This window comes from Amia ocellicauda, chromosome 11 (genome assembly GCF_036373705.1).
Source record: "Amia ocellicauda isolate fAmiCal2 chromosome 11, fAmiCal2.hap1, whole genome shotgun sequence".
Lineage (NCBI taxonomy): Eukaryota > Metazoa > Chordata > Actinopteri > Amiiformes > Amiidae > Amia > Amia ocellicauda.
Genome location: NC_089860.1, coordinates 18,273,703 through 18,293,931, shown reverse-complemented (window position 1 = coordinate 18,293,931; position 20,229 = coordinate 18,273,703). Strand labels below are relative to the sequence as shown.

The window sequence follows — 20,229 nt, the reverse complement described above, 5'->3', positions numbered from 1 at the left end:
CTAACCCTAAACATGTACGGTCCTAACTCTGATCTGGACACTAAGATTAATTTGTGTAAAAAAAGATATATAATAATAAATGTAGCTATATGACTAAAACATTTGTAGAAAAATAGATGTCAGACCTTGGCAATATGGATTTAAGACTTTAGAAGGCCATTGTCAAAATATTTGAAAAGTGAGTGGATACATTTTTGTTTTACACTGATAATTTAAGAATACCAAAAAGGAAAGTAAAAGGAAAAAGCAAAAGTAGCCGTAATAATTACTATGTTTTGGTGTTTTGGCTTGGCAATTAGCATTACAGTAACATTTCTGCTACCAGAAGCTCTCACCACACCGACACTGTAGAGAATGCAGATCATATTTTTATTATGCAGGTTATGGAGCCAGAGTGCTGTAAATCTCTGCTTATAGCATCCTGCAAGTTTCCAATCCAATGCAAGCTTGGCTAAATTAAGTCAGTGATGTAATGTGGAGATGCCCAAGACTGTTCGCTCAACTCAGCTGTTCCACAATGGAAAGAGGGTCTCAGGAAAGGATAACAGCAAGACGTGGGACGTGAAGTAGACCAAAGGGACAGCAGCTAATAAGGAACACCCACTTCACACATATTTACCCTGAAGCAGAAGGTAAGCATGTGTGGATTTTAGCAGGATACTTAATTAATAACTGTCTTTGTTTCAATTGGCTGATGTGATTTATTCAAACTGTTTTTGGCTCTAAAACCCATCACATGATCCAAACAAAAGTCACACGGGTGATTAAAGGTGCCTGAGAAGATTACATGAAGGTTAAGTGATCCAGAATACAGCTAATTTTGGATTCTTTGACAAATTTGGATACAATGCAAAAATAAATGTGTTGGTGATGACATCTCAACACATGTCCTGTTTCAGATTTCAGATTTTTATTTAGTTTTCATGATTGGAAACATTGTTTTACTGTTTAAATAATTTTTGTTTTGTTTTTGTATTGTGCAGACTTATTTATCTTGAAATACCATCACATTATATGTTTAATACTGTTTTTCACTGGGAACTATTGTGTTCACAATTACAAAATGTATATGTATTATTTTAAGAAATGGTGACTTTTGGTATCGGTTTATGGCATTGAAAGATGTGTTAGTTTTAACATCATCACTGTTAACATTGTTAATTTCGGTGTCACAGATTTCACCTACACTCCATAAAGTGAGTAAAACTCCTGTCACGAAAATCTTTAATGGCCTATCAGCGTTGAATTTCAGTCCATAAGATGAAACAGTGGTACATTGTCATTCTACATGCTAAACATGACCGATAGAGCATTTTGCTTCAAAGTTTTCACATAAAGCTGAAAAACATGGTTATAATTTGGCTTATAACCAATTATAAACAATTATAACAGGTGTAATACTTTATGTAATGAAGCTAGCATTTTTGCTGGGGATGTCATCTGACTGCTGATTATTAATTTTGTGTTTTGCGTAAATTTCATACAGACATGACAAACATATGGACTAGAACAATAATTTATTCCTTACTGCAAAATCTTAGCTGTAAAACCCAACATTATAGGAATTAAAAAGCCTTTGTTTGTTTTCTTGATATTTTTGTCATTGAATATTTCTAATTCTTGGCAACACATGCACATTCTTGTAAGAAGCACCTCCTTCCTATTCATTCTTGACCTGATGGAAACAAATAACCTTTTCTCTTTCAAAATAACACACATATTTCAATAGCAGTCACGTTTTCAGTTCATATCTTACAGGTAATACCTGCCAATACATGGTTCATATATGAATGGTGGGTCTACTCATGTTGTCAACTCTGCTTTTTCTTTTAGGACTGTAGACATATTTAGGAAGGAAGATGATACAGGTACCTTACTCCACCCTGGCCAAAGAAAATAAAGCAAAGGCCCTGGCACTGTCCATGGAGGCAATGGGAGGTAGGACTCACCACCCATAAACAACTGTATGCGTGAAATGATACAAAATATAATTTGAATATAATTTTGAACTGAATACTCTAAACTGACTACTTTTTGAAGCTTACCCAAAATTACATTTGCATTTCTTAATTAGAAAAGCAAGAATAAAGAGCTTCAGTCATGCTTTTTTCTTTTCCTACTCAAGGACATACTCTACTGACTGTGCTTTTTACCTTTTGATGACTAGAAATCAGAAACATACTGGTACCGTTCAGCCTTTTTAGTTGGGTGTTCATAGATCTCCTTTGAGTCTGATACCCCTCTGGACGTTGGTTAGCTTAACTCAGCAAAATGTGACCCAGACAAGAATTTTATATCAGACTGCTGAGGCCATGCCTAACATGTGCTGCATAGAAGCAAAAATATGTTATCACTGACCACTCCTTATTTAAAGAGAACTGAGGGTGCGTACAAAATTTCTATTTTTACTCATGTTACCATCACAACCACTCAGAAACAAACATGAAGCCCTTGGCTATATACTTTTGAGTCAGGATTAAAGGCCCGGTTTCTAGCACTACAGTAACATTTAAAAATAATCATCTGAAAAATACATATGAATAGATAATATGACCAAATAGAAAGATGGTAATTGCAGTGCACAGCTTATTAATTCAGACCCTATATTTTGAAGATGTATAAATTCACAAATACACATTGTATATTGTGGCTTCTGACTAAGAAGCAGGTGTATTCATAAGATTTTATTGTGGCTAATATGCATAAATTCAACTAAGATATCAATAAAAATACAAAAATAAAAGATGGAAAGCATTTTTTCTCCTGTCATTTACATCTCTCTATTGATCAGGGATGCTACTCAAGCATATCTCAATCTTATTAATTTCTAATTCTGTATTTGTAATACATTGAATCGGCTTCCCTGAGGCCACAATAAAGCAGTGGGGAGGGAACATAAATTGACAAAATGTAAATAGAGAATGTCACGGAGGAGGAATGAAACCGTTTCTGAAGTACAGTAACTGTTGAGCTCATCGAGTTCACTGTATATATGAATGTGCTGCTGTAGTTCATTCAGAATGGTGTACCGTGAGTTACAACATAAATCACTTTTTTTGTTATAAATATAAGTGTTTTTTCTGTTCTAGTTTTTGACCACGAGATGGTCTGTAAGTTTCTAAAGCCACATGAATGTGTTCCTTGCCTCTCAGAGCACTTGGACCTGGGAAAGAAGATCAGTACCCCTCAGGATGTGATGATGGAAGAGCTGGGCTTGCTCTCGAATAAGGGGTCCCGGATGTTCCACGAGAGACAGAAAAGGGTAGATAGATTCACCCTGGAAAACATCAGAGACAGGCCGATCATGGTAAGCTCAAATACTAGTATGCTATTGTTCTGATTATAGGAATTAGCTCCATAAAAAAATTGAAAGGGAAAAGTTGGATACTGGGATTTTTAAGACACTAGGCTGTATCACTGCACTGATCAGGAAGAGATCAATTAAAAACAGTTAACTTCTTAATTGATTGCAGTCAACCACAGGTAAACACTTTCCAATTACAATCAGGATTTGATGTACTGTTGTGGTTTCCCTTTGTCCCATTCCCAAGGTGCAGAGCAGCAGCAGCATAAAAAACCAGGAGACCCCAGAGGGCGGTAAAGAAAATTTTCGCTCTGAGATTTTCATTCCTCAGCCTGGGAAAGAACATCTCCATCCAACTTTGAAAAAAACAACATTTAAAAGTACTGGGAGCCCAAATTTCATTGCCCCAGGTACAGGAGCTAATGGTGAAATATTTTATTTTGGTACAATATTGCTAGAACAAAAATGCATTCAATAAAAAGTAGGTTTTTAATCAAGTTTATAGTTTAGCAGTTTTTTTGATGGTACTGACTGCAGCTAATGTTAAATCCTTAGTTTTCCATTCAATGCAAAGAGCGAGACGTATGAATTCACAGCACTGGCTGCATGCTGTTGTGTTGTAATTTATTTGATCATAAATACACATCCGTTGTGCAGGTTGTAATAATTCTGAACAACTTAATCTTTATTTTCTGATATATAGATCAGATATATAATTTTCTTTCTTTCCAAGGTTACGCTGGTCCACTGAAAGAAATCCCCCATGAGAAGTTTAACGTAACGGTCATCCCCAAATCGTACCGGTCCCCATGGCGGGACGCACCGGGTCAAAACGAGCTCCTTGCTACATTAAATATTCAGCTGCCAGAGCCCCCACAGAAGCCAGGCGCCACCACCTTCCGGTGCTTCAACAGGTGAGCAACTGTGACAGCATGCTGGATACAAAGAAAACCTTAACTGATACCGTTGCATTGCAAATAAAGAAAAGGCAATAGAAGCTGGAAACCACTCTCAGTGCCGAGACCCTTTAAAAAAAAAAAAAAAAAAAAGGGGAAACGGATCATTAAAAAAAAAAAAAAAAAAGAGGAAACTTAATGCACCCAATTAATGAGTGGCTAGTGGTGTGAACTTGAGATTTGTTTATCTTGGTTACGTATCCAAATTATGCAAAGAAATCTTGAAATATGTATTAATAAGTCCACCATTAAGAACAGCAGATCAAAGTTAAAGGGATCAGCATGGTATGGTTTGGCTGTACAGGTTTACGTACTGGGCCTCAGAATAGTTTTTTCAGATTTCTCTGCTACATTTGGATAAGTAACCATTTAGCAAGATAAGAAACAATTTGAGTACACACCACTAGCCCCTCATTGGGTGCATTAAGTTTCCCCTTGTTTTTTTAAAAATGATCTCAGCACTGAGAGCGGTCTCCTGCCTCTGAGTCCAGCTTCTATTTAAACCTCAGGACAGAAAGCTGACACTTCAACACCCTCCTTGGCTTTCAAGCCCTTAAGACAGACTAATATATAGAGTATCCCACACAAATTATAAGCAGCACAGACCAAAATGGAAATTGTCAAATTAAAACTAAAACTAAACTTATATTTTGACAATGTGTACAAATCTATACTGACAAAGACAAATAAGAACTTGTATCACTGCTATTTTTCAGAGCACCTATACCATTTGGAGGAACAGCTGGCAGTGAGAGGACATTCCCTTTACCTGGGTTCGAGCTCTCCCAAGCACAGACAGAACCCAGCCTGAGTTGGATGCGAATCAGTAACCGACCCAACTTCAATCGAGCACCTCGTGGCTGGGGAGTGAAGTACTCCCCCGAGTCTAATGAGCTGTGAGGGGCAACCATCAGTACCACTCTCCTTCTAGGGAAGAAAAAGCTATACTTCTTCCAAAACTGACAGATAAAAGACTATTGACTGCAAGTGCAAAGTGCACAATGACAAGAGTCACTTAAACAGTACTGATGCAAAACCCACTTTGGTGCAAATTCTTAATGTAGCTTCAAAACAAATGTTTACACTCATCAGCCAAAATAATCTTCAGGTTAAATATGAAATATACTTCTATATTTGTATTAGTTTTAACAAGGATTTGGGAACTTACTTGTTCTTCCCAAAAACCTCTATAGCATTTGCATGACAATAGAAAAATATGAACTAACAAGTTTAAAACTTAAATTGTTATGTTGTTCTACAGAGAAAATGATAGCAGTGATATTAATGTTATATCCACTGTGAATTACCTTACCCTCTGCTTCAAGGTGAGAAAATTCAGGACAAAGCAAAATCGGTCAAATGGAAGATGGGAACTAATTTTAATGTTATAAGTGAAGAAACTACATGAAATTGCCAGTTGTACAATGTAACAAAAAAAAATAAAAAAGCATAAAGTATCTTGTTTGTATCCATAGCTGGTTGATAAAAAAAAAAAAAAAAAAAAGAACAAGTCATAGAAATATACACTGCATTAGGTCTGTAAAAAAATACCTTCAGATCACATTGATCCTGAACCATCTAAATATATTGTAAATATAGGTATAGAGGTGTTTTCCTTTTAGACACTAAAGGCTGAAAATAAAAACTAACCTGATGAGGACAATATTGCCAATAATTAAGGTCAATATCTCATTACACAGTGACGTATTGGTCTGATTTTCCCAAACCTAAGCAGCCAATAAGACATTAAAAATGGATCTGACACAAGATAAACACAAATTGTGCTCTTCAGTACAGAGCAATGGCTTAGGGCCTTTTGTGTTACTTACATCAGGCCCTTACAACAAGATCTCTAGTCTAACCTTGGTTTAATACCCGACTTAAAATTAGACATCTCTTTAGCAATGGTTTACATTAAAATACTGTTTTCAGTTTACTGATTAAGTGTCACCATTACTTCAGCCCAAGGGAAACATACAATCTTCTCCCCATGGACTTCAATCATTATACAAACCATTTCACTTGAACTACAGAAACATGGATAACAGTAAGTGTTTTAGGTTTTATTTTTGGTTTTAAATAAGGGATCTATATTACTTAAAAAGTAAGTGTCAATTTCAGCATGGTCCAAAGCTGTGACATTCTGATATGGTCTTCTGCTCAAATTAAAATGTGTCAATCGGTACATAACACCACAAGGAAGTGGTATTACAGGAAAACTACAGGGAATGTAGAACACAGATGTGCATCTAGAATCCAGTCATTTTGCCATGAATTTTCATGCACCAAATACATAAGTCTTAGATGTCCATTACCATGACCACATTAAAACAAGGTTCATGTTACGGCCGAAGAGCTGAAGTCAAATTATTGATTTATTTGACAAACTGTTAAAACGGGGATCTGAATAATTACCACAAATCAGTAATTGTGCTGCATAAGGTACATAGAGTTGCCCGTCAGCTAGACAGACACAAAAAACACAAACAGAACAGAGCAATTAGGAACCACCATGGCAGTTAGCATGGGCACCCATGCGCTGGGGATCCTGGGAAGGGTAGTGGATGTGACCAGGTGCCCTCATTGACATCGGAGGTGGGGGGGGAGGACCCATTGAGCCCATGGAGTGGAACATAGGAGGTCCAAAACCTGACCAGAGAAAATAATAATTACAACACAGGAAAATGTTGCTTTTATTCCTTTGCAAAATATAAGGACAAAAAAAAAAAAAAACTGTTCTAAGACACTAGTTCTCTCATAAGACTAGTGATTAAGCTCAGATGAATTTTGAAAGGCGTGCAGCACTTACCGGGGGGAGGCGGGGGTGCGATGCCGGGCGGGGGAGGCAGGGCAATGTTCATGACTGCAGGGGACGTGCTGGGAGCCAGGTTGAAGTAATTGGCAGGGGCTTCTTCCTCTGACACAGGCGGAGGAGGCAGCACTGTTGGGACAGAAAAACAAACTCAGGACTTCTGAACACTTGCCACCTTAATTCTGCCTTTAACTCATGAACGGTTTCTAAAAGACAGAGGAGCGATCTTCAATGTTACTCAGGTTGACTGTTTTAATTAAAAAGTGAATGTGTGATATTTATACTTTGCTTTGTGGAACACCAACAAATAGCCACCAAAAAAAAAAAAAAAGTTTACCTCCTGGGAGGCCGGGTACCGGCTCGAGCTTCATCCCAGTCTCACTCACTCCATCCTTCTCCTTCTCCTTCCCTCGGGCCGCCTGAGACCTGAAACACAAGCAGAAGTGAAACATCACATCCTGTTCTGGGAGAGTACTGTACTGTATGAAACTACAATACAAACTGCAATACAACTGTCTCAGATATAATTATACCAAACTTTTTACTGCAAAGAAAGGAATGGAATAATATAAAAAAATAATTTATATAAACAAACCATTACTAGGCTACATTCAGATTTTAACAGTAAAAAACAAACACTCTTGATCAAAGCATGTGTCCTCCCTGTAGCAGAGGGAAATTAGCATTAGATAATTAGATGAGCTCAAGTGAAGTCCAGATGCCTGGAGCTTCTCTATGTAAGCTATCAGCACTTATGCAGAATAGTTACCTTGAGGGGGGAAACAAACACTGAGTGAATTATAATAAAAAATTCCTGGAGGACAAGTGAAATAAAGGGATAACATTTAAATGTAGGTCTAGCAATCAATCTCTTAATTGTAACAAAGACGTCCAGTAAAAATATTTGAAAAAGATTGTCTTGGAGAATGAAAATGCAGAGCTTGTGAATACACAATTGCCCTTGTTGTGCGTGTATAATTAATATATATTACACACATTATATATACACACACACACTAGAGTTTACTGTATTAAAGGCTTTTAGAAATGCCTGGTACTGAAAAAAAGTGCTTTATAAGAGGAAGTGAATGAAGAGGTATTGACACAAAGCCCATCACTCACCTGCCCCACTTCACTGTGAGTCTGCGGCCGTTGATGATGAGCTTGTTGAAGGATTTCTCAGCAGCCAGCTCAGCCGACTGCCTCGTAGCGAACTGGATGAACGCACACTGTTGCCTCTGCACTATTGTTGTGGTGCGAATCTCCCCAAACTGGTAGAAATGATTCCTGTAATTATAAATCGCCTATGAGAAACCAGCCGACAACAGAGCAGCATTTCTAACATTTCTATACCGCACATGTTGTGCATCAATGTCATCCCGTTCAGAGAATTATCGGGATATTACAATTTGTATTATAAATTGACATAGAAAGCTTGGCCCGTTTCATTCATGTTAGTTTTTGTTGACATTTTACAATGATCTCTAGTCAAGAGTCACCCTGACGCACGTTTCTTGCTTCGTCTCTCACCTGAGGTCGGTTTCTGTGATCGTATCTCCCAGTCCCCCCACATACAGTGTGGTGATAGTCTTGTCCTCAGGGGGGTCGAGACGGGGCATGGTAGAGGCCCGTTTCAAAAGCTTATCTGCCACTGGATCGTTTATCCCATAGTAACGATCCTTGATGTTCTGGTCAGCCAGGGGATCATCTGGGTCTGTCGGTTTTTCGTGCCTGTTTTCAGAGACAGTATTGAAAGGTTACAAGAAGAGTTTATTTTCCAAATATAGCATTTATATTGTATTGGCAACTGCTAGATCTAAATGTTATGTTAATCTACAAGACAACCTTTTGAATGCAATAGATTAAAAATGCAGGTATAAATAATAGCAGGCTGGTTTTCAAAGTTTGCTAAAATACTCACAAACATACAGTATAGTCGGTAACCTAAGGATTACTTTACATTAATTGCCCACAGCAATTGATTATTTCTAGTACAAGAGCACCATCTGTGTTAATTTCAAGGGTACTGCAAATCAAACCCTTAGTCTGAACGGAAACAGAAACAGCACACAGATCATACAAGCATACAAGTATGCTTATTGTACACACTCGCCTGCTTCAAGCCTCAGCTGAAGCCCTCTATCCAAACACGCCTTGTTTGTGTTTGTGGTTTTTGTAGATAACAGGAGGGGGTGGGGGGGAACAAAATAAAAGTCTTAAAGTCTGGATATGGTCTTGTCAGAAACATTTCTAACAAAATGAGCTTCTTAGATGGCCGACGGGATACATCTCAGCAAAAGGCAAGACTTTTACAGTTCTCTTCAGCAATAATCACATTGGAGATTAACAAAAAAAGTCCAAAAAGCGTTCGTGTCTGGGATGGCCTTGGTGATCGATTCAATGGTGTACCCTTAGCTCATCAGTAAGTTCCCATTCCTCTAGCTCTACTTTGGTATCTTGAGGATCGAGGATTAGATAATGGCTTCCAGTTACATTTACCATTTGACCTTCAATGAAAGAATGATTTTTAGAAGTCTATTATAGAAAGATCAAAGCTACCTGTAGGGACATTCTTCTCCTCTCTTACACTCTCCCTTCACCCAGAAGGAACAGATGTGAGGGCGGTTACGCTTGTAGTAAGGGGTGGTCCTGGCCAGTTTCAGCAGCATATCACTGGAGCTTGGAGCCTTGCCTAACAGTCCAACTGCCCTTGTCCCATCAGTGCTCTGGATCTGCAGCACACAGGAACAACTAAGCAGTTAGGACAATCATTGAGCACAGTCAAGACTTGAAAGACACGACACTGATCCCTCCACCCAAAAAGGCACATTATCAAAGAACTACTACATTGCTGTTCAATATGTGTATTTCTGAAGTTAAGGAATTGTTTTTTTATTAGGATATACTCTAAAGAAAACAAACTATACCTCTCTTTCCATGTTCTGAGTGTAATACTCTTTGTTCACATCGGATTTCGGCATTTCATCTTTGATTGACAATCCAGTGTCACGAACCTGGATTGGCAAACCTGAAAGGATTAAAATAAAAAATAAATAAAAAAGTGTTTAAGAAAGTGTACTCTTTAAATTTAGCAAATTGTAAATCACTCATTTGCTTAGTAAATTAATAAAATAGTTCCTCAATACATACCATACTCCAGATCCAAGAGACAGGTCTGGCACACATTTTTCAGCTTGCTACACGTCTGACACACTTCCGTTTTCTTGAAGCGCATTCTCACACCTGGGCACCAGCGGAAGACTGTAAAGGGCCTGGCACAGATCTGAGAGGACGGACACACAAACGCGTGGTAAATGTAAGCTTCAGGCACATTCCTTAAACCTGTGCTGTGTGAGTTTTAACAAAGTTACCAGGCATTAAGAACATGCTTAAAAAAATGTACATCATAGTGTATATATAATTTAGTATATTTAGTGCCTATAGAAAGAAGTGAGAAGTAATACGGCAGCATCCAGAATCAGTTTAGATCAGGCCATCCTCACAAACTGAGCAGCCAGGTAACAAGGGCATTGGTCAGTAAAGCCAACAAGAGGACAATGACAACTCAGGGAACAGCAGTCTATGGTGAGATGGGAGAAACTGCCCATGTACCAATAGCTCAGGTCCTGGTATATATCGTTATATACACACATACATAGATATTTCCGCTGGAGATAACAGTTATAAAATGATGTACTCTTTCCTGATTTTAAAAGTATTAATGTCTACAGTGGTTATCTCAGGCTGCCAATCCTTATTCAAAAATGCTTTGTAAGATGTATAATGAAGTATGGGCCCACTCTATATTCAGATTCATTAGAAGATCAAGATTAATAGTTTAAAACTTGCTTCAGTGCACTGTTGTTCTCTTCAAGGTCTAATTCTGCCATATCAAAATTGAAACATTTAATCTAAATATAAAGGGTATACATAAATATTCTGAATAGCCTTTTCTGATTTTCTTGTTAACGAGAGCCTTGAGGGTGAGTCATTAAAACTGCTTCTGTAACTGTACAACGGGGACATCCTTCAAACAGGCTTAGTGCCAGAGTTCAGAAACTAGGATAGAAAACTGACTAACACTACTCAAAAACAGTTTCAAAAGGAACGGCAAAAAGCAATTTCAAGGAATTTGGTAATGTAGTTTTCCTTATGACCTAGTGCTATGCATTTATTTACACAAAGCACAACAAATTCATAAAAAAAAAAAGTCAAACTATAGACAAAATATAAAATCCAAGGAAAACGTGGTTACGAATGCCACATTACCTTGCATTCTTTGCCATACTTCTCCTTGGTCTATGAAAATAAAGAAATACATCAATTAAACCAATACAGAGAATGCTAGACAGCAAGGAGAAGCGAGAAATTACATTGCTGGTATCATGGAAAATATTTCTACAAAACTGCACAGGGCATATAATAGTATATGGGAAGGTAACAGGTGGAACATTCAGAAGTCAACTTGTCTGGCTAAGAAAACATTAAACATTGTAAACAATATAAAACAGATTAATGCTAATAAGTGGATAAGATCTCATACCAAAAACAAACAGGATCTTTCTGGAATACTGTAGTCTGTTTCATAACATCACTATCAGGTTAGGCAAATGTGAAAAAAGCTACAAAATCTAAAAGTTACCAAGATGTATACAATCAGAATAAGATGGCAAATACATTGTCAGCATCACAGTACTTGGAGAATGAAGAGGGAAGGAAAAAAATATCTCCAGATATATCACTCATCTCTTGTCAATAGGGAGATAGTTTTAAACTTACCATGCGAATGTATGGATTTTCTCCCAGGCATGTCTGACAGAGAATGGGAAAATCCTATAGAGAGAAGGACCATGTTCAGAGATTTAGTTACCATGATACATTAACCTTTGCAGTACCAGAAACAAGACACGATGGAACAAGTCATATTTCTACGAAGACAAACTCTGGAATTATGATTCTCGTTGCATATTTCTCTGAAATCTTACTAATACTTTTCTCAGAGCTGTTTAATGAGGATGACATCTTCAATTGCACTTCAGATTGAAAGCTTACATAAGTATGTTTTTGTTATATAAAAAGACGGAGGCAATCAATTACATAAAATATAGTCCATGCAAAGCAGCAATCTATAGAGGAAAGCAACATACACAGCAACTGAAAAATGAAGGGCACATTTTCAAGCGCTACAATTGTGTGTGTTCAATGTGTAATTACATAGCTTTGTTTGATTTTAATTGAATTCTTATTCACCATACAGGTGGTGAAGCTTACCTCTTTGCTTTAACTGCTAATAATATAATACATAAACCATTCATATAAAACTACCTTATTTTAAAAGAACAGAAGTGTGGCAGTAGAAAGTCTAGACAGTACAGAGTCCTTGCATTTCTAAAACCAACAAGAATATTAAATATAAATCTATGCTTGTGATTCTAGCTATGGGATGTGATTGACTTGATTTATGTGTGGTGTATTACACACCCAACTAAAGTGAATATATTGCAAGCTATAAAGTTTTTTTTAGCCATGTTATATCATTGCATTCTTGTTCTTTGGTCACTGTGAGGAAAGCAATGCAGTCTTTTAAATATCACGTTGAGAGCATAACTCAATATGATTTATGAACAGGGATGTGTTTGGTTTTTAATGGCATTCATGTGAAAGTTCCTTGAGCATTCTTCATACCTGTGCTATAGTTAGGGTGGTTAACAATGGAAAGATGTACATTTCCACTGTGTCAGAGGGGAAGGTAAGTGTGGGGGGGGACACAAAACGCTTCAACAGCTCATCAAGATGTTTATATCGCATATGGTGGCGAATTAAAAACAAACATGCAACTGTTAGTGTTTTGGCTCTTACAAATCAAGTCCAAAATTTCACATCCCACCATTGCAATACATTGGTTAGACAGTGTACGTTTGTAACGACGTTTCAGCAGTGAAATTAGTGAGTTATAATTTTCGCATTTAAACATAGTCTTGATCAATCATAGGCAGATCACCATTACATTCAATTTTAGGACTATTTCACATTTACAGCATTTAAATAAAGTGTTAAATATTTCATTTAACCTACAACTAAATACGCTACGTCCGCATCGGCGTCTGGATTGAATGCTTTCGACAGATGCGGATCTCGGTCAGCTCCGTCACAAATCCGTATATATTGAACTAAATTGAACTGCGTCTGAAACGTCTATCTATGCTCATTATCAGGCACCTTTATAAATTAAGTTTCATTAATGTATGATGCGGTGGTCTGGTAATAACATTAGTGTGAACCCAGTGGAAACGGTATGTGTTAGCAGGGTAGGCCAAACACAATTTAAAACTTTTCTTCATCGGTAAGTATTCAATGTGGTACCGTATACTACTGCTAACCATGAGCAACACATATTTATACATAAAGCTGGAGTATCTACTCCCGTAACAGCACAAACCGTAAACAATATCAGAAAGAGAAAGGGGGGGAAATGGCAAAGCCGAAAGCCAATTCTCGTAGCATGTTGTTAATGAGAACAAAGGTAACTCTGGCCTCATAACGGTTGTCACATTTATTTTCGTTGTTTGTGTATACGAGTGAAAGCAAGCTTAACATATCACCTGTAAAGAAAATTAATTGTATTTTAAACATACCGCGTCTTCCCAGTTCTGTCTATTGTAAGTATTAGCTCCCAGAGACGTCGCCATCTTGAAAACTGAGGTCCCAGCATGCACCGGAAAAGAACCAACTAGCCTGCTGTGTCCCAGAAGCCACCGCGGCACTCAGGCCGAGAAGAGGCGGATATCCTAGCAAGAAAAAAAGCTTAACATTAGCATCTAAGCGTTGCGAAATTCACCAGCATTGTCTCACCGGTGTGGTATAATCGCGCATAAACACGTCCTGCTGAAACCTGAAACTTTCCTGCATATCTTAGACAAAAGCACTAACATAATAATCATTAGCATGGTTTCTGAGACCACATAACTTGGGTACAATTCAAAAGATTAAAGGACGTCAGATCTGCATAAATCTATGATCCATATAAGTACTGTTAAGCTTGTTTAGGTTACATTTTAATCTTTTCCATTCACGATGTGGGTTTTCTAGTTCACAAGGTTAGAACAGATTTCATATATATTTTGCTTTAAATAACATTGATATTTTTCAGGTTTTATGATGATTTTCAGATGAATGTGATTGTGTATGTGGTAGAAATTTAGTCCAGCTTGTCTGAAATCTTCTCTTCTTATTAGTATTTGCAAAATTAGCACAGTTGGATTCTGTAATGTTAATTTATGTGGAGTATTGTAATTTGATTTTGCAGAAGAATTTTCATAACCTGCACTATATCACAGAAGTCCTAAAACATTTAACATACATGTGCCATTAGCAATTACATGTTGGACTAATACAAGTATTTTTCATTATTATTCTCCAGACAGGAAGGCCAAAGAGCCTGTTCACTGTTCAGTTGTGAGTTAAATTGTAAACTCTTGTTGGGGATTAGTTCCAGTGGAGAATGGGGCCTTGCATTTACCCAATGGGTGCACACACAATAGGGACAAACAATGCCAACTTTGTTCTCAGAGCGTCCATTCAGTAGACTGTAGGCATCAAGTTTGTACGCCCAGGGGGAAATAAGATGGGTGTGGGCACACAGAGTAAAGTGTTTAAAGAAAAGCCTAGGATTACCGTGGCCCTTTGGTGCTCGCATTCTGCTTTTAAGTGGATCTCGTTTAGTTTACATTGCATGTGATTAGCAACATTGGTGCTCCTAACACTACTGTTCTGGAAAACCAATTAGCAGGTTGATGATGTTAAAGATTAGAGATCAACACTAATGGAGGCATAAGCCTTCTAAGTTTATTTAAATTCAATGAACAACATGAAGAGTGACAGTAGAAAGGGATTATCACTGCCGAAGTCTTGAGACGGTCATTTATTGAACAGAAGCATGTGGCAGAGTGGGAGTATTACTTGGACATTAGATGGCTGTGTGGTACAGCCAGCGCTCAACAAAATAAAAAAAAAGCTTTTTCCAGGCGAAAGACACAGAACACAGTAAACCTGTTTACTTATGTAATGATTCAAAAAATGATTAATAGTACATTCATTGCATTCTAAGTTATTGAGGTATGGACAAACTGCCCGCTCTCCACCTTAAGAAACATTGGGAAACATAATATGTTTTAAACAAGGTTTCCCCAGTGAGCCAAATACCGCTCTAAAAAGGTAATGAAAAGGCAAATCAATTTCTTGAACTGTACAGAAATACTATATATTGACCCACATTTATAAAGTGCTACTTCTTAGATAAAACAATTTAGGCTGTATATAAGTAGTTAGAAGAACAAAGTTCATTTAATTCATACTGCAAGTGTAGAGTTTAGAGTTAAATTTCTATTATTCCTCTTTTCTTTTAACATTGTTTTGTGGAATGTTACTTGGAAATGGGTTTGTTCTTTGTGTTGTTTTATTTCATTTGTGTATATGTGTTCTTATAAATAATACACATTATGAATTACAGAAATGCCTATTTTGTTAAAAGGCCAAAGAAGGTCCATCAAAATAAAAGTGTAATGAAAGAAGTGGAATCTGTCTAGCACTATATTGCACCATAATGTCACCTGAAACCAAGATCTGAATTAAGATTTGGAGATAAAATGCCTTCATGGAATACAAATGTTCTGTAGTTGAGATGTGTCAGATTCCCAAACTTGCTGAAACACTGAGATTTGTCATGTGCACTGAACCAGGGCCTTTTATCTCTTGCCTCTTGACACAACTCTGTGTCAACACAGAACACATCATATAAAAAAAGCAAAAGATAAGACTGGGAGAAAAGCCATGTGATCATTTTGAATGCATTCCTGGCAAACTGCATATGGAGATGGATACTAGACAAGAAATAGAATTACACTGGCTTACAGACACATTGAGAAAGAAAAGTTAAAAAATATATTTTATTAGTATTACCTACAGTTTTCCCCTTTATGAATCACAAGTCACCCGTGCCTTTTTTGTTGACGAATGTGTACTATCTGCTGAGAAGAAATAATACCCAACAGCAGGTTGGACCACCATTTTCAGCAAAAGTGGATAGCAGTTCGTTTAGCATGGTTTCCATAAGGCAAAGTCATATGGGACAATCTCTGCCATCTGTCGTGGTTTACATGCTTGTCCAGTTGTGTTCTCCTTCAGCCTATCACCAGCATTTTGCTGCCAGAGTTACTCCTAGTGGCAGATGTTTTCACTTACGATAGCCACTCCACTCCTTATAGATTGTATGACAAAAAACATACGAAAAAGCTGTAGGCATCCCCAGCCATAATCTGTAAGCAGGACACATCCTTATTTATTATATATTGTCTTCTAGACTAACCATCTCTATACACTTATGATGCTCGTGAATGGTCATTTTACAAGCATGGTGCTATAAACATTTATGATAAACTCTAATGCACACAGGGTTTTTTCACTGAAGTCATCATGTGAGGATATAACATTCTTGACTATTTTACTTCAATAAATGTTGAGCTGGAGGCTGGAGGGAATAAAAAATATCTATAAATGCATGACTTTCACTTACAAAATGGCAATGTTTCAAATGAATGTGTTATTGGTAGCCTACCGTCCTTTATGGACTACATATTTTTCATTTAAAAGTCTGTTTTCATTCAGTTTTCATATAAATACTCTCTAGTCCCTTTCTTTATGGTGATTTTCAAGAAATGACAGGATGGATGACCTATTTCAATCCCTTTAGAACATCAAAAACATAAATAACAGCGCCTAAATCCCTTCTAGGACAAAGAGCTGAGTAACCTCAATGCAGATCTCATCCCTTGACTCAACTATTTATCTGGCCTCTTTCCACTGCTGGTATCTTGATAAAAATGTCCAAAATAAAATAGGATTTCATTATCAGTAGAGCCCTCTCGTTGCATTGTATACTATAAGACTATGGTCATTATTTTCCCTTTTGGCAAACTATGGGCTAATTGCCCCCACAATTCACTGTGTATGGCAAGTGTGGCTGAAGGAGGCCCTTCATCCCTTGATTCTCACTTCTCTACAATTCAGTACAATGGCTAAACAGTCTGTATGCTTTTTTTTAAATACTTTTGGCTGGATCCTGATAAGCATTTTTCACAAATGACCTGTTAGAAATCACTTTTACCCTTAGGTGTCTAGTTGTTGTCTAAATGGTGGAGGAAAAATACCTATGGGTATATATTATTCAGAGTTGTTGCTATTTTAAAACTACAAGATTTTAGAAGAATGCCAAATGAGAAAACAATGCAAGCATAAAGGGAAATGGAGCTCAGATGTGCCTTACTTTCTTTGTCTTGACTCCATCCATGGATGAACCATCCATAAGATAATTTGTGCTGGTGGAACATAATCCTCCTATATTATTGGCTATTCTGCCTCATGTGACACCGACTTTTGTCTGTAATGCTATCAAAACTGCTTATAACCACCCCCTCTAAAAAGCTTGGAAATTGAAAGGGCCTTTGTCTTACTTCAGATGCTGCTGTTTAAATTGAATCAACCACATAAAGAGTGATGCAGTCACATGAAAAAGGTGGGATTACTGCAAGCGGTACTTTTTAACTTCTCCTGTTTCCTTCCTGTTAATCCACAACATCATGTCCTCAAATAGAAATCTTCAGTCCTGCCAAAACAGCTGAATGTGATTTTTCATTGTTTATAGGCTCCTGTTCAGAAATTATTTCAGGATCATTAATGGCTTTAAAGGTTTGGTGATCAATCACAAAAATCCATACATAATGTGGAGTTGTCAGTCTATATAAAAGGAGCTGTTACAGAATAGTCATAATGCCAATAATACAATTAAAACGTATTATGCTGCGATGCAATACTGATTAAGCATTGCTTATTAGAAAAAAGCACATAAAAGATTTTTCTGAGCTCTGTAAAAAAGCTTTTCATTAAAACAGCCTGCCAATAAAAATGACTCATTCTATCTGCCAGCTCAGACAAATGTTACTTCAGGAGCTGCAGGAAAAAAAAAAAAAAATGATGAGGGAAAAAACAATCCTTTAATCTCATGGGAGATATACACTTAAATACCTGCGTGGTGTGCATTCAATAAATTAAAATGCATTTGATAAAGGTTTTACAGAAAAATTATTCAATAAAGGTTGACAATTCATTAACACACCATAAGACACATGGCATTTGTTTTTCCATGAAATCTCTTATAGAAGAATACATAGAAAAAAATAATAAAATAGTTTAAAAAACAAACAATAAATAAATAAATACTAACGGTCGGTGCAACTTTCATGTTTTACATTTCAAAAGGATAAAAATCCTCAAGGTTTTTCTTCCCGTCATACAATATATTTTTCTGTTAAATACACAAAGTGTGGCTAAAAAAAAGGTCAGGTTGCATATAGAATTAAAAGCAATGTTTCCTTTGCTTTTGGAACTCACTGTGAAGAACTGGCTTGAAAAACATTATTGTCTAAGAAGTTTCTTACTACTGATGGCTAAACTTTAAAAGCTTTGCCACCTTAACGGATTTATAAAACTTTAGGACTGAGAAACGGAATCAGCTTTTATTCATGTACGACATCTTTGAATCTGAATGCACCAGCAAAACCTTAATTAAAAAGTTCCTTTAAGTCTGAACTGAGTTGAAGGGTAACTGGTCTCATTGACTTATTGGCAGTAAAGGCCAATTAAAGACAGATGCTCTGTTCCCATATGAAAAAGCTTGTACCAGAACCCATTTAGGCTCATATGCTGCATAGATAAGGGAACTGCAGAGTTTTGCCATCCCTTGTCAATTTTATTTTTCCTGTATTGGGGAACATGATTAATTGGAGCAGAGGGTTGTGGTGCTATATAGGTCATGCTGTATTCCTCCATGCACTTTATAGCAGAAACAAGCAGCTCGCATTAGATAGGGAGGGATGGGGGAATACATTTATATGATTTTGCCACTGTTGGTTAACACTTACAATATCTGACAAAAGCAAAAGAGTAATAGGAGACATAATTGTGAAGTAGGGCAATGTGCAGTGCACCACCAACAGCAGAGCAGGGTGGAGAGCAGATTGGTTGCATGCAATTTTAATGCAAGTAAGGTTTGCAAATTATGTGGGGAGAAGAAACCCTGAGGCTTTTACGAATTATGTGGAAGTCCTGACCCAGTAGTGTCAAAAAGCATTCTAGAATTGGCCACGAGTCAGAGAGTTGGGCTGGTAACAATACAGTTTCTTCATTTCCAGGACCCCGATTCTCAGTAGATGTTTAATCTTACACCTGTATCAGTGCACTGGCATGGTCTATTTCTTCTTCATTTGAAAAATATAATGTTTCCATGAAACACATACAAACCCTCCTCTATTACCCTGCTTTTTTTAATCCTTTTTTCCAACTAATTTTCCCATCTAGTGATGTGTTAGACAAATATTTTGGGCCAGATGTGCATTCTCAAAACAATTAATCAGGCAGATGTATAATCCAGAGTAGATTTCTTAGAAACATTTTCACCAGGTGTTAATTGAAATGAAGCAAATATAAAGCAAACATAGGTCGGTAAAATAATTACTGTTTCCAAAATAACGTAGTCAACACTGAATACATGTATATGTACATTTGAGTATTTGTTTTTTACAGATGTTTTTGTCTTATAGGACATATTTTTTCAATATATGCAAAGTCATTAAAGGTATGCACCACTCTGTTATGTGAAAGGTTAAGAGAGGGTTGGCAATCCAGCATTTTTAGACTTTTCATTAACAGCTTATGACCTGGAAAAAAAATGTTAACAGGCTCCACTTAAGCAAATAATTCATTCAATTAAGTATTCAACTCCAGATAGTCCATGAACTGTATCACCTGATGGATCTAAAAGGTAAATTGTGTTAGTGTGTTAGAGAGAGAGTCTGATATCCCATATTTTTGTTTATAGATCTTTTGTAAGATTTAGGATCCTCGCCCGAATCCAAAGTCCAGTTCACATCCATGGTTCTTTTTCAGCAAATACAGATATGGTTGAAAAACGGCCAAACAGTTAAACAAATAAGGCAGCACTGATTTGCATCAGGCCAAGTTTAAACAAAACATTTCAGATTTGAATGCATGCATTTGAAAGACATAGGGAATCGCAGGAAGTTCATAAGGACACCTGGGCTTAC

The 20,229-nt window shown here is 37.0% G+C and overlaps 2 protein-coding genes across 2 annotated transcripts; one reads left to right on the top strand and one right to left on the bottom strand.

The window, feature by feature from the left end:
- The first annotated feature begins 489 nt into the window (after window positions 1-489).
- LOC136763078 (myozenin-2) lies at window positions 490-5,770 on the top strand. The gene is made up of 6 exons (XM_066716801.1): window positions 490-632; window positions 1,834-1,938; window positions 3,153-3,307; window positions 3,552-3,714; window positions 4,038-4,218; window positions 4,977-5,770. Exons 2-6 carry the CDS (start codon window positions 1,860-1,862, stop codon window positions 5,158-5,160), a joined length of 762 nt encoding a protein of 253 aa, XP_066572898.1. The 5' UTR covers window positions 490-632; window positions 1,834-1,859; the 3' UTR covers window positions 5,161-5,770.
- On the bottom strand, window positions 5,616-13,813 carry rbm22 (RNA binding motif protein 22). Its single transcript, XM_066716800.1, has 11 exons — window positions 13,708-13,813; window positions 11,852-11,905; window positions 11,342-11,371; window positions 10,223-10,355; window positions 10,000-10,100; window positions 9,632-9,804; window positions 8,603-8,803; window positions 8,195-8,359; window positions 7,410-7,498; window positions 7,070-7,201; window positions 5,616-6,909 (listed from the first exon to the last, which is right to left on the bottom strand). Exons 1-11 carry the CDS (start codon window positions 13,759-13,761, stop codon window positions 6,761-6,763), a joined length of 1,281 nt encoding a protein of 426 aa, XP_066572897.1. The 5' UTR covers window positions 13,762-13,813; the 3' UTR covers window positions 5,616-6,760.
- Between the last annotated feature and the right edge of the window lie 6,416 nt (window positions 13,814-20,229).

Coding starts and splice junctions, on each gene's coding strand:
- LOC136763078 (XM_066716801.1), top strand. CDS start 1,860: ATGATACAGGTACCTTACTCCACCCTGGCCAAAGAAAATAAAGCAAAG. Junction 3,308..3,551: donor TCAGAGACAGGCCGATCATG/GTAAGCTCAAAT, acceptor CCCATTCCCAAG/GTGCAGAGCAGCAGCAGCAT. Junction 3,715..4,037: donor CCCAAATTTCATTGCCCCAG/GTACAGGAGCTA, acceptor TTTCTTTCCAAG/GTTACGCTGGTCCACTGAAA.
- rbm22 (XM_066716800.1), bottom strand. CDS start 13,761: ATGGCGACGTCTCTGGGAGCTAATACTTACAATAGACAGAACTGGGAA. Junction 8,804..9,631: donor GGAGAAGAATGTCCCTACAG/GTAGCTTTGATC, acceptor CTCTGAAAACAG/GCACGAAAAACCGACAGACC. Junction 7,202..7,409: donor GGTACCCGGCCTCCCAGGAG/GTAAACTTTTTT, acceptor CTGTCCCAACAG/TGCTGCCTCCTCCGCCTGTG.